This window comes from Clarias gariepinus, chromosome 17, assembly GCF_024256425.1.
Source record: "Clarias gariepinus isolate MV-2021 ecotype Netherlands chromosome 17, CGAR_prim_01v2, whole genome shotgun sequence".
Taxonomy (NCBI): domain Eukaryota; kingdom Metazoa; phylum Chordata; class Actinopteri; order Siluriformes; family Clariidae; genus Clarias; species Clarias gariepinus.
Genome location: NC_071116.1, coordinates 3835435 through 3849277, shown reverse-complemented (window position 1 = coordinate 3849277; position 13843 = coordinate 3835435). Strand labels below are relative to the sequence as shown.

The following is a 13843-nucleotide window of genomic DNA, read 5'->3' as shown; positions in this document are numbered from 1 at the left end:
TATAGTCCGTTATGCACTGTAGGAAATGAGAAGGATTTAATGTGAGTGATGTACTGTTGTACTTTTACTACATTTAAGTATTTGGATGACATGAATTCCCTTGCAGCAATTCTGTCAGATTGTATTGATAGGTATGTAGAAAATCCTGTCAAAAAACAGGTTTCTTAATTAAAGGTTGCAGAAATTGAAACAGGGTGGAGCTGCAGCTTTAAAAGATCTGCAATAAACTCCTGCAACAAGTTGTGTGTCCAGCGAAGAACATCTAGAAGGTAAGGTAAGGTATCTGTCTCTCTGTCTCTCTCTTGAGAATTCTCAATTCTTCTGTGGCAAATTTCTGTACATCAGTGCTCTTCTGACCTGGTGGGTCAGTGTCCAAAATAGTTTGGAAAAACCAGGATTCAATTAACCTGTTACCAGCTTCAGTAGATGTGTTTAAAGTTTGGTAAACTGCCTTCAACCAGGACTGAAGTTGAAGGCCCATTCTGCACACAGACTGACCGAGTCTGCAGACATCTTTTGACTATATGCTGAGCCGGATTCGGAAAAAAAAAAAAAAAAGACTTCATACTAAATATTGATTATTGTATTGCAATTCAAATGTATATAATATCAAATTATTCTGATTATCTTGATTGTCATTATCTTAGAAAATGAAATAAAATGAGATTCTTTCTCATTGACACCAGAGTTTCATGCAATCCTCGGTGACAGTTACAATGTTCCTGTGTTTCAGAGAAATAGCTAAACATGGAGAGAAAGTTGAATGACGATTCTGCCTACTTGCAGTCCTTTGAGTTGCTTTTAGAGAATTCCATGGAACATCAAAGCATAACAAATTTCATCCATACGACGCTCCCAGACATTCTGGCCAGGTACACACTCACTGCAACTGTATATACACAGAAACACACAGACACACAAGCATTTATATTAATATATTATCTTCTATTAATATAACATATCATATAATATAATATCTACATAACACTATAACAAAACTAGTACACTTTATAAAGTGCTATCGCAAACATTATTACAAACATTATGTTAGAGCTAGAGGTTCATTTAATGACCTCAATTTATAAAATACTACTGAAGGCCAAAATATGCAATAATCTCCTTTAAACAGTTGATATTGAGATGTATCTGCTACTTCTGCTATATTTTTTTTAAATAGCAGAAGTAGCAGTAAAGCTTCATAACGGCTCTAATCTGAGGTGCTGGTTGTTTATTAGTGATTTCTGAGGCTGGTGACTTTAAATGAACTTCTCCTCTGCAGCAGAGGTCAGTTTTGGTCTTGATTTCCTGAGAAGGTCTTCATGAGAGACAGTTTCATCATAGTGCTTGATGGGTTTGGCAAATGTACTCGACAATACTGTTCTTGCAAGAACTGGTCCAGAAAGGCTGACCTCTGTGTCTTAAAATAACAACTGATTGTTGTTGTTGTTGTTGTTCCATAATTAACTGATTCCATATGTGTTAGTTCATAGTTTTGAAACCCCCAGTATTGTTGTAGAATGTAGAAAATAAATTACTAAACAAAAACAAAGAAATTTGTTCTGCAAATGATTTCCAAGCTTGTGCTTTTGAGCGAGAGTGTTTATACAGTATACTGTACAGTATATACACTCCCAAACACAGCTTCATAACTCCAAAATGATTTGACCAATCTCCTCACATTACAGTTACTATCCCTATTACACTTTATGTCAATTATTATACATTTAACCATCTATGACACTAATAATAAACTTAATAATTGTTCTATTAAATAACTGAAATAACTGTTCAAAAGTATTGCTAAGTATAACTAAGCAGTTTTAGAAGAATATTTTTAGTTTTTTAAGCCACGTAGTGACATATGAATCATTCAAGCATAAAAAAATAATTTAATGCATGAACCAGCAAAAAACAGGTGCAGATGATGACGAATGAGCAGGGCGGTGATTAGTATACTGGTGTTGCTAAGTGCTTAGTGGTTGAAACGGACGAGAGGGAAAATGAGGTCGCTGCCGAGGTTGTTACATAAACAATCAGTTTTTACCTTCTTTATTTACTTTGTTTAGAGTGTCACGGTAAAAAAAAAAAATTCTCTTATTTAATCTACTTAATTTCATTAAATAGCAATAAATTGGGGGCTCAGGAGATTTGCACAGTACAGTAATACCTTATTGAATGTGATTATGAGAACTACAGTAATGCACCTTATTCCACATTTGTACTGTAATTTAAAATAACACAGTACACTATTTACTCTCACTGTTTATGCCTTGTACAGGATCGGAGCAGGAGAATCCACTCTGAATGTAATGGGAGTGGGAAGTGGATCAGGTAGATCTCTATTAGTCTATGCTGTTGTAAGTCTACAGTATATGTGTATCTGCATTATCTGTATTAAAAACTGGTATCTTTCTATAGGTGAGATTGATCTGGAAATTCTCAAATTGCTGCGTGAAAAGCACACGAACGCCAAAGTGGAGAATGAGGTGGTGGAGCCAAGCAACGACATGCTTAACAAATATAGAGGTAAAGAAAAAAAAAGGTTTTTATTGTCTTTTAACTAGGGTATATACTGTACAGTATAAAGCCATTGTAGCATGAAAAACTTCTTCAATATAGTCAAATTTAGTTACTATTTTCTATAAACTAAATTTAAGACTATTAAACCAATTTGCACTAATTTTAAGCTTTTTTCATTGGCAGTTAATTTTATTATAAAAATAGTAAATAGAAAAACATATTTTTTTTTTGTTAGCAGGATGATCTGCCAATCTGCTTACATGACTAATCAAACTAGTACAATAGTAAGATATAGGCTTTAGAGGTGTGAATTTAGTTTAATGTAAACTTATAAGAAATTCCAGCTAAGGTAATTACAGTGTAATAATGGAAATTGCTCTAGTAGTTGACTAATATTCTAACATGCTTGCTACTGGAACCATTCCCTTGTGCTTTGCTGCATTCAAAAATGCAAACCTGCATTATTACACTGTTTTCATACAGTAAGTTCCACCTTAAATCCTAGCTCTATACATATGCTTTTAAGGCCTGTAGGGTTTAAAGTAAACAATAATTATTGTTTAATCTGTGTGTTAGGTTTAGAGTTTATATTTGAGTTAGGTAATAGTAATAGTAAAGAATTTTACAATAATTTGTTAAAATGCATTAAAATTAAATAGGACCAAAATTTCAGACTGTACTCATGCAGGAAAGTTTTCTTCTAGCGTTGTTATCAGAGACGCCAGCCCTTAAAGATGTCACCTTCACCTGGAATAAAATGACTGCAACAGAGTTCGAGGACGAATGGAAGAAAAGAAACTCTAATAAAAAAATGCACTTTATTAACCTAATTCAGGTTTGTACACAAATAATATTGATTTGTGTCATTTTCTTTCTGTCCCTAATCAATTTTATGTCTTATTGGTAATCTTCCAAGGCTTTCCCTTTTGTTTCCCATTTTTTTGTGTCAACTACAGAAATATGCCAACTTATCACAGGGATATAGTGCCCACAACTATATACCAGTTGCTAAGTGGTCAACAGGAGAACATCAAGACTAACCTAATGTACTGTTTTTCATAGATGCTGTACTATGTGAAGGATCCAGAGGCCACAGTTTCCTTCTACCGGAGTTTACTGCACAAAAATGGCAAAATCCTTGTCATTCTGCTCACAAGTAAGCACACACTCATTTACTTTTTCCTAACACACACTGTAGGGGAATTCCTAAAATGTGACAATTGCTAACACATAACACCCCCCGCAGGAGAAAGTGCATGGGGCAGACTAACGGATGCCTACAAAGATCAGCTGGCTCAGGAAGGAGCTACCCTGCATGTTACGACTACAGAAGTCAAGAGTTATCTGGATTCCAAAAAAATTCCCTACCAAAGCTACAAGTTTAAATCCCTGTTGGACATCACAGAGTGTTTTACACCTGAAGATAAAAAAGGAGAAGAAATACTGGACCTCCTCACTGAGGTGATCGACTTCAGTAAGACTGCTCCTCCAGAGCTGAGGGATGGAGTGGTGGAGTTTCTTAAAAATCCAATCAACAATCTAGAAGTGAATGGCAAGATCATGTTCGATTGTAGCATGGAGGCCTTGCTGATTGATGCATAGGTCCAAAACATTCAGATGCACTGTGAAGAAAATTACTTGTCCAACTGCCATGAAAATGATGAGCAATAAGAAATGAACAAATAGTTCAGTGTAATAAATAATTTAAACATCAGGTTGTGACACATCATTTGTACTGTGAATTGAATAAGAAATGCAAAACATAAAGTAGAAACAGTACAGTGTATAAATACAAAAGAAAAAGAACAAACATTAATAAAAACAAATATTTATAGACATGAATAAATGAATGAATGAATAAATGAATTAATAAATGAATACACTTATGATTTTATTAAGTAATCGTTGCATACCTCAACTTTTAAACATTGTCATTCATTGTTCCACAGGAATATCTTTACCACTATGTTTGTTTGCTGTACTCTGTCGTGATGATACCAAATATTAATACTGTAATTGAAAGTTTCTGTACAAAACATTGCAGTGTACTCATACTGTCAGTATGTGTAAAATGCTAAATAAAGTCTTTTGAATCTTGATTAATGTAAGAGTTTAAATTGAGTTAAACAGAGTTGTATTACTACCAAGATTATGTTGGAAAAATAAGTACTGATGTTATATTTGAATATTTAATGTTAATTTAGCCGTATCCATTTTGTGTTGTTGGATATTATTGTGAGGACTTTTATTATAAAGGGGGGAAGAACGTAATTGAAGGGGTTGTTGGCATTAAGAAGAGCTCTTTTGTGTATGAGAATTTGATTTTATTAATCTTATAATTTCTTCAGTCTTAAAGCCCCGAAAGCACCCACAAGCAAGTATTAATTCAATTCAATGAAATTTTATTTGTATAGTTCTTTTAACAATTTTCATTGTCGCAAAGCAGCTTTACACAATCAAAATAATTATTTAAGTCTGTATGGAATGTAAGTGTGCATGAATCAAGATGAGCAGATTGTCCCTGGTGAACAAGCCGCGGGTGACTCCCTGAGATTGTTATAGGAAGAAACCTTGAGAGGTACCAGACTCAACAGGGAACCCATCCTCATTCGGGTGAAACTGAAAGCAGGAATTGATCTGTATTTATACAGTGTGTTGGGTGGCAGGCAGTTCATCTATAACTGTTGATGTTACGTTAATTTATGTTAATATGAAGGCCAGGTAGTTATTGGAGACAATTGTAGTCTTGAACTATTGAGCAACCGCAGCCAAGTCAAGTCCTCAGAAAAACAGCTGGCAACACCACCCAAGGCCAGAACCATCTTTATGGTAGAGTGAAACCATCCCCAGACACCAGACGCATCCCAAAGAGACACACGGGGTCAATGAGAGTGGGGAAGACAGCATCTAAACATATCTGTTCACCATAATACTCTACGTCCATGAGTCCCCCAGATCTGCCCCTTTACCCATGACAAATCTATTTATAAAAATGCTTGATTAAATAAATAGGTTTTTAGCCTGGACTTAAACACTGAGACTGTGTCTGAGTCCCGAACATTATTTGGAAGACTATTCCATCATTTTGGGGCTTTGTAAGAAAAAGCCTTGCCCCCAGCTGTAGTTTTTATAATATGGGGTACTGACAACCAGCCTGCATCGAAGTAGAGACAATTTAATGCTTTATGTGTCAAGAGTAGTATTTTAAAATCAACGTGAAATTTCCCATGGGAGCCAATGAAGTGAAGATAAGGTAGGTGTGAAGTGCTCGTATCTTCTTATGGTCGTATTGTTTATGTATCTACAGTAGTTGAACAACCAGACAGTAAGGCATTACAATAGTCCAACCTAGAGGTGATAAAAGCATGAACTAGTTTTTCTGCATTGTTTAGCGACAGTATATTTCTCATCTTGGCAATATTTCTGAGGTAAAAGAATGCTATCCTGGTAATATTATCTACATGTGCTTCAAATGAAAGGCTGGAATCTATAATCACACCGAGGTCTTTTTACTGTTGCACTCAATGGAACAGAAAGGCCATCTAAAGTTACAGTGTGATCTAAAATTTTACTTCTGGGTGAATGCGGTCCTATGACTAGAACTTCTGTCTTATCAGGATTAAGCAGAAGGAAGTTAACTAGCATCCAATTGCTTATGTCCTGCACACATTGCTCAGCTTTAATAAGCTGTTTTTTCTCATCTGGTTTTGCTGAGACATATAACTGTGTGTCGTCAGCATAATAATGAAAATCAATACCATGTTTACGGATTATGTTGCCTAGAGGAACTATGTATAGGAAAAAAAGCAGTGGGCCTAAAACCGAATCTTGTGGAACACCAAACTCCACTAGAGAGCATGCAGAATAATCACCATTTAAGTCTACATACTGATAACGATCGGTCAAATAGGATCTGAGCCAGGAGAGGGCTGTACCCTTAATTCCTACTACATTTTCTAATCTGTGAAGAAGAATACTATGAGCAATGGTGTCAAACGCTGCACTGAGGTTAAGTAATACAAGCATAGTTACACAACCCTGATCAGAGGCAAATAGGAAGTCATTTACTTCTTTAACGAGTGCTGTTTCTGTGCTGTGATGAGGCCTTAATCCTGACTGATACAGTTCAAATATGCTATTTCTATGTAGATATAAGCATAGCTGCTCCGCTAGTACTCTCTTTTCGAGAATCTTAAAGATGAAAGGGAGGTTTGATATTGGCCTGTAATTGGGCAGCTAACAAGGGAACGAGGTCAAGCTTCTTAAACCTCAGTTTAATAACTGCTAATTTAAAAGATTTTGAAACATACCCAATGCTAAGTGAGGAGTTAATTATTTTCAACAAGGAATGTTATGTCTGATACTATCTGTTTAAGAAAATGTGTCGGTATAAGAAAATGTGTCGGTATAAAATCTAATATTGTATATTATAATATTCTAATATTGTATATTATTATAAAATCTATTATACAAGTTGATGAATTTGCAGAAGAGATGAGTGAAATTAGTTAATTCTTCTCAAGGGGAGTAAAGTATTCTAGGTTCCGATCTGACATAGTTACTTTAATATCTGCATCAATTGCAATGTCCGGTTTCAAAGCCTCAATTTTATGCCTGATATTTGCAATTTTATATTGCATATTGCATGATGTTGTTGATTTTTAAAGTGGTCTTATTTCTAGTTAATTTAGCTACGGTATTAAATAAAAATCTAGGATTATTTTTGTTATTTTCTATAAGAGTGGAGTGATACGTTGATCTAGCTACATTAAGAGCTTTTTTTATAATTTAGAATGCTCTCTTTCTATTTAAAATACTAACAATTTAGTTTGACGCCATTTATGTTCTAATTTTCGAGCTGTCTGTTTTAAAGTACGTGTGTGGTCGTTATACCAGGGAGCGAGTTTCTTATTTCTAATAATTTTTTGTTTAACTGGAGCTACATTATCTAAGGTATAACGGAACATCGACTCTAAATATTCAGTCGCCCGATCAAGTTCGGTGGGGTCAGATGGTGATCCAAAGTTGTTAACTCTGGGAGATTACTGGTGAAGCTCACTGCTTTATTACACTGGTGACAGCGGTGTTTTTAGTCTGACATTTGAGTTTCTTTTTATATATGCGCTCAGTGTGTACAGCGCGGTGTGCCATGGATAATTTTTAGTGATGTCAGATGAGGAAGCACAAGCCTCGCAGGAGCATAATGCTCAAGCCTCGCTACCATGTTGTAGGCAATCCTCTCCGAGAGACATTCCATTACCACCACCATTTCGCAATGATGGCTATGAGTCATTTCAGCTGTGGGCTCGTCGTTACGAGGTAATACAGGGCTCGTTATAAAGATAGCGGTGTTAATTTGGATGCCGTTTTAGCTGCTGAGTTGCCCACTAGATTGCCACCTGAACTGTTTATTGTTTGGAACAATTTTACATCTGAAATTTAGAGCTCCTACATGCTGCAGCCAAAGTTGCAAGATGCTTTTGGTCAAAAGGATGTGATTGCATCTTTTCAAACGTTTCCAAAATATCTGCTGCAGATATACTGTATGTAGACTGGTCAAGGAGGCTTTTCCAGATTTTGAACAAAATGCTTCTGAATATATGAAACTGTCCCGATTTTTGGCTGGTCTGGATCAAGAACTGCAGATTAAATGCCATGAGAAGCAGGTCAAAACTTTCAAAGACGCCTTCCAAGTTGCTACCCAAGCTGAACGGGCCCGCCAGGCAGCTAGATTAGTACAGCTAATTTTGTTTGCTGTAAGAGACTGTTCCACAGCGCAGACAGTTAATGCTATTTCCGATTCTGGCACTGTTGTTCTGAAGCAGCTGTTACTGATCTTACTAACATAGTCAAAGAGTTAGGTAAGGATGTTTAAGCATTAAATCTGCAGTTGCATGACCAACGAGGGCGATCTCATCGCTGCAGCTCAACTAGATATGATACGTCTGAAAGTGCATCGTATGGACATTCACAGATCAGACATTCCGATGCTAGTTCTCCTTCACCTAACAGGTACAAAAGATCGCCAAACTGTTGCAGGGACCTGTGCAGAGAAACAAATGATGCATACCAAGTAATGACCACGCGGAAAGGTTTCAGGATTGCGATCACCCAAAACACCTCACTGACTTTGGCACTGACTACTACGAGGATGGCAGGCGAGGATGATGGAATGACACATCATCGTACAGTAGCCCTTCATTTCAACGACGGAGTCTGAGCCCTCATCAGAAGCGTGTTACAGTACCTTTGAGGACTACAGAGACTGTCATCAGACCTCAGGAGCCCAGCATGTATCTTCAGAGTGGTCCAAAGGGCATTTACAGAGATCACCACAGACATCATCAGGGAAACTACCACTAGCTGATGAGGCGGGGCACACATCAGCTGTTTCACCACCAGCCCCAGTTGACACCATACAGATGACAACCACAGACACCAGTCTTCCAGATAACATTGCAGATTGTACAGCACACATCAGTGTCATTGTTGAAGGTACTGACATGCACATCATGATAGACACTGGGTCTAGCATTTAATTTATTAATGATACTACCCGTATTCCTTCTAAATAGGGGGGGGGGGTGTCTGGGAGCAGGTCATTGGCGCAGTCGTATGGTCGGTAAGGGGGGGAGAGACTGCACGTGATTTGCTAAAAACAGTCCTGAGGTTGTGGTATTCCAAGGTACCATGGGTGAGGTCCAGTGGCTCCTCTGGGGGAGTGGGGTCGAGGCATGGTGTGGTGGTGGCAGTCCAGGCCATGATCGAGTTCCTGACTCGAATAATTTACGGGTTGTGTTGGGTTAACCAGGGGAGGCCTAGGACGATCGTGGCATGTGATTCCCTCCATGATGAACAGCGACGTCTGTTCCAAATGGTTGCCTGAGACCCTTAGGCCAGTTATTGGGGGTCTGTGGGTGATAGATGAAAGCGGACTCCCGTTGGGAGCCTGGAACTTGAGGTGGTTCTCCAAGGGCAGCGCGGGGATACCCAGGGTTTTTGGCTGAAGCCGCATTCAGCAGATTACGGTCCGAACCCTAGTCAACCAGTGCCTGCACTAGGTTGGCCTGTTGCTCATGGATGAAAAGGATGGGAAGCAGGTGACATTGATCTAGGAGCTTTCTTGGAGTCTGCCCTCTAGTGCTCCCAGTGGTTGAAAAATGACAAAATGTGAAAAAGTTCAGGGGGTATGGATACTTTTGCAAGGCACTTTAAAAGTGCCTTGGCGCTGTGTTTTCCTAAATTCCACCTTAAAGATTGGCTATAGTGTTCATTTAAATAGGTTATTGTTGGGTGCAGGTATATAGTAGACTTGGGTTGTGGTTTATCAAAACATATACAATTACAATAATTCATTTCAATAATTTATTAAAATGCATTTGAGGCAGGATGAGTTAAGCTCTTCCTACTTGCATTGGGTTGGCTGGTTGGGGAGGACTAAATAAAGTGGTTATTAAGGTAGTCTGGCGTCACGAGTCCCGTCCCCTTTGTTTCCAGCATCACATTTAGTCGTCATCCAGGTATGTGGATTAATGTTGGCTGAACTGGGAGTTACACACTGAAGCTCACATTAGCATATGTTTTATAAAATGGCAAATTGAAGAAGCCTCGTGGCTGGCATTTGGCTAAGGTTGCTTTTTTACAGGTAAGGATGTTGGTCACGATGTGTCATTTTATGATATGTTCTAGCGGTGCTTCTCCCGTGGTATTTAATTATACAGACTACTCGAAAATTAGAACGTAAATGTAAGTATTTCTAATAGCATGGAAGAAGAGTATCCTGAACTTTAAAAAAGCTCTTGTGTGCTCATGTGGCTAAAGCGACTCTTACAGAAACGAACAAAAAAAAACCCAGACTTTTATTTAATACCAGTAAAATTAACTAGAAATAAGACCACTACAGAAATCTCCACAACAGCAACATACTGTACAGTAGTGAGGATTTCATGTATATTTTCAATTACTAAATCGTGAATATTAGGCAAATAAAAAAACAGGGTTTAAAACCAGACAATTTAATTTGATGCAGATGATAAACTAACCATATCAGAAGAGAACCTAGAATCCTTTCTCCCCTGAAAGAGAATAAACTCATTTCACTTATCTGTTCTGCAAAATCATCAACCTGTGTATTAGATCCTATACCGACACATTTTGTGAAGCAGATATTACCAGCAATAACAGAACACCTGTTGAAAATAATTAATTCTTCAGTTGTCCAATTATATGCTGATATCAAATGTTCCCTTTTTCTCTAAGATTCTGGAACAGATATTAGCACAGCAGCTATATTTATATCTATATAGAAATAGCATACATAAACTGTCAAGATCAATCAGGATATAAGCCTCATCACAACAGTTAAAAAATGCCCTCATATTGACCTCTGATGTCAGAAGGGGGCGGCGAAGAGGTGGTGCGATAGATCCAGGCGCAGAGTTGCAGGTGTGGGGGTCCGTCATTGGTGGTGGTCCGTCTGGTGTGGTGGTCAAAAACGTGAAGCAGAGCAATAGTCAAGGAAATGAGAGTGGGAGTTCAAAAAACATTAAATCAAAGAGAAGCAACAAATCAAAATCGTGAGCTGGAAAACAGGGTCCCTGCCACCTCCCCTCCCAAACACAGACTATTTTCTCTCTCCTGCCCTGAGATAGAAGCTATGAAACAATATATCAATGAGTCACTTGCAGCAGGGATAATTTGCACAACCTCCTCACCTGCAGGGGCAGGATTCTTTTTTGTGGAGAAAAGAGAAAAAGTCCCTCAGACCCTGCATTGACTACAAGGGACTAAACAAGATCACGGTCAAGAATCGCTACCCTCTTCCACTAATGTCATCTGCCTTTGAACTGCTTTAGGATGCCCATATGTTCATCTAACTTGACCTAAGGAACGCCTACCATCTGGTCAGAATAAGGGAGGGTGATGAGTGGAAAATTGCCTTCAATACTTCACTGGCCTGGTTGTCCCGTTCGGCCTAAGCAACGCCCCATGAGTCTTCCAGGCGCTTATCAGAGACGTCCTAAGAGACTTTCTTAACGTCTTCGTGTTTGCATATCTCGGTGACATCTTAATCTTCTCACGCTCTAAAAAGGCTCCACATTCGTCAAGCTACTTCTGCTGGAGAAAAAGCTGTCAAGGCAGAAAAATGCGAATTTCACTGCACCTCCATCTCTTTCCTAGGTTATTTTATCCCACCGTCCGGCATCTAAATGGACCCCACCAAGGTGAAGCCGTCACTGATTGCCATCATCCAGACACGAACTTCAGCACTTCCTGGGATTTGCCAACTTCTATCATCACTTCATTAAGAATTACAGCATGGTGGCTACCCCACTCACAGCACTCACTTCGACCAAGACCCTGTTTTATTGGAACCCCCTGGCAAACAATGCATTCGAGTAGCTCAAGCGTCCATTTACCACGGCACCCATCTTTACCTTCTCGAACAGGAACTATGCCCAAGTAATGCTCCTCCCAGGATGCTCTTTGTCTCTGCCAAGTACTTGACAGAGAATCATTTTGATTCATGTACATTCATGTTTCATACAAAATTCCATAATTTCTTTTAATTGTGTAAAGGTGCTTTGCGACAATAACAATTTTTAAAGCGCTATACAAATAAAATTGGATTGAATTGAATTTAATAATCTGAGTGTCAAGCAAGCCTGATTCAGCACAATAGATACAGGTGTTCGCCTGGCATTACAGCCACATTTTGTCACTCTGTTAAACTCATCATCTCACAGATAGACTCTACTAGAGTGGGCTCTTAGCTTTCCAGCACATGGTTTGTCTGCCCCACTAATTGGAACTTGGAGCTACTTTACAGTATGTCGTACGGTATATGTTTTTTAATTATCTTTTGATGTTTTGATTCTTTTTTATGTCAGAATTCGCTGTGGGTTGCTTACTTGGTTTTAAATGTAATTTTATTACAGATAGATTAGTGGCATTGCTACATATGATTTGCTCCCCTGTGAAGGTTGCTATGTAGGAATCATCATTGGAAGAAGCTGCTGTTTTGCTTTAAAGCTTCTCTGGGGTTGCATTATAGTGTGGATGCATACTGTTCTCGGTTACTAATATTTAATATATTATACAGTATTAGCATTGTTATTGGAGTCTCTATGCTTTAAAGATGTCACCCTCAAGTGAAATAAAATGACTGCAACAAAGTTCAAGTACAAAAGGAAGCAAAGAAACTCAAATAAAAAGATACACTTAATTAGCAAAGTTTGTGTCATTTTCTTTTTTGTTCATAATCAATTTCATGTCATACTGGAAACCTGATTCAAAAGATGGGTGATTTCTTTGTGTCAACTACAGAAAGATGCTGACCAATCACAGGGATATAGTATATTTCAAACATATGCCAGATGTTAAGCAGTCAACATCAAGATTAACCTAATTTACTGTTTTTTTATTGATGCTGTATTAAGTATCCAGAGGCCATGGTTTACTGCACAAATCCTTGTCATTCTGCTCACAAGTAAACACACACTCATTTACTTTAATCTGAGACACAGAATGAAAATCTAATGAGTGTAACCATTTTTCTTTTTTTTTATGAGGTGTTAGTGCAGTACATAGGCCTGTGGCACAGCCTAAGCTTTTATCCTTAATGCTTTTTCCCCCCTCATATTACTTTTACTTTTATACTTTAAGTAGTTTTAAAACCAGTACTTTTACATTTTTACTTAAGTAAAAAGCTTGAGTTGATACTTTAACTTTTAAAGAAGTCTTTTTAAACCCTAGTATCTATACTTCTACTCGAGTAATGAATGTGAATACATTTGACACCACTGGTAACAAGGCATGATGGATCCATGTTCTCATTCTGTTTACGCCAAATTCTGACTCTACCATTTAAATGTCTCAACAGAAATCGAGACTCATCAGACCAGGCAACATTTTTCCAGTCTTTAGCTGTCCAATTTTGGTGAGCTCATGCAAATTGTAGCCTCTTTTTCCTATTTGTAGTAGAGATGTGTGGTACCCGGTGGGGTCTTTTGCTGTTGTAGCCCATCCGCCTCAAGGTTGTGCGTGTTGTGGCTTCACAAATGCCTCGCTGCATACCTCGGTTGTATCGAGTGGTTATTTCAGTCAAAGTTGCTCTTCTTTTAGCTTGAATCAGTCGGCCCATTCTCCTCTGACCTCTAGCATCAACAAGGCATTTTCGCCCACAGGACTGCCGCATACTGGATGTTTTTCCCTTTTCATACCATTCTTTGTAAACCCTAAAAATAGTTTGCTTGAAAATCCCAGTAACTGAGCAGATTGTGAAATACTCCGACCGGCCCGTCTGGCACCAACAACCATGCCT

The 13843-nt window shown here is 38.2% G+C and overlaps 1 protein-coding gene across 2 annotated transcripts; it reads left to right on the top strand.

The window, feature by feature from the left end:
• The first annotated feature begins 249 nt into the window (after nucleotides 1–249).
• On the top strand, nucleotides 250–4543 carry LOC128505397 (histamine N-methyltransferase-like). Of its 2 annotated transcripts, none has more exons than XM_053475773.1 (7): nucleotides 250–269; nucleotides 734–872; nucleotides 2279–2331; nucleotides 2419–2526; nucleotides 3225–3355; nucleotides 3583–3676; nucleotides 3767–4543. In XM_053475773.1, exons 2-7 carry the CDS (start codon nucleotides 748–750, stop codon nucleotides 4120–4122), a joined length of 867 nt encoding a protein of 288 aa, XP_053331748.1. In that variant the 5' UTR covers nucleotides 250–269; nucleotides 734–747; the 3' UTR covers nucleotides 4123–4543. The 2 variants fall into 2 exon arrangements, with proteins under 2 accessions (XP_053331748.1, XP_053331749.1); XM_053475774.1 differs by having other exon boundaries at nucleotides 253–274.
• The last annotated feature ends 9300 nt before the right edge of the window (nucleotides 4544–13843 follow it).

What these genes read in the sequence shown, in the direction of transcription:
- LOC128505397 (XM_053475773.1), top strand. Translation starts at nt 748, where the DNA reads ATGGAGAGAAAGTTGAATGACGATTCTGCCTACTTGCAGTCCTTTGAG. An exon ending in CTCCCAGACATTCTGGCCAG is followed by an intron (nt 873 to 2,278) that starts GTACACACTCAC and finishes TGCCTTGTACAG; the next exon opens with GATCGGAGCAGGAGAATCCA. An exon ending in ACTTTATTAACCTAATTCAG is followed by an intron (nt 3,356 to 3,582) that starts GTTTGTACACAA and finishes TGTTTTTCATAG; the next exon opens with ATGCTGTACTATGTGAAGGA.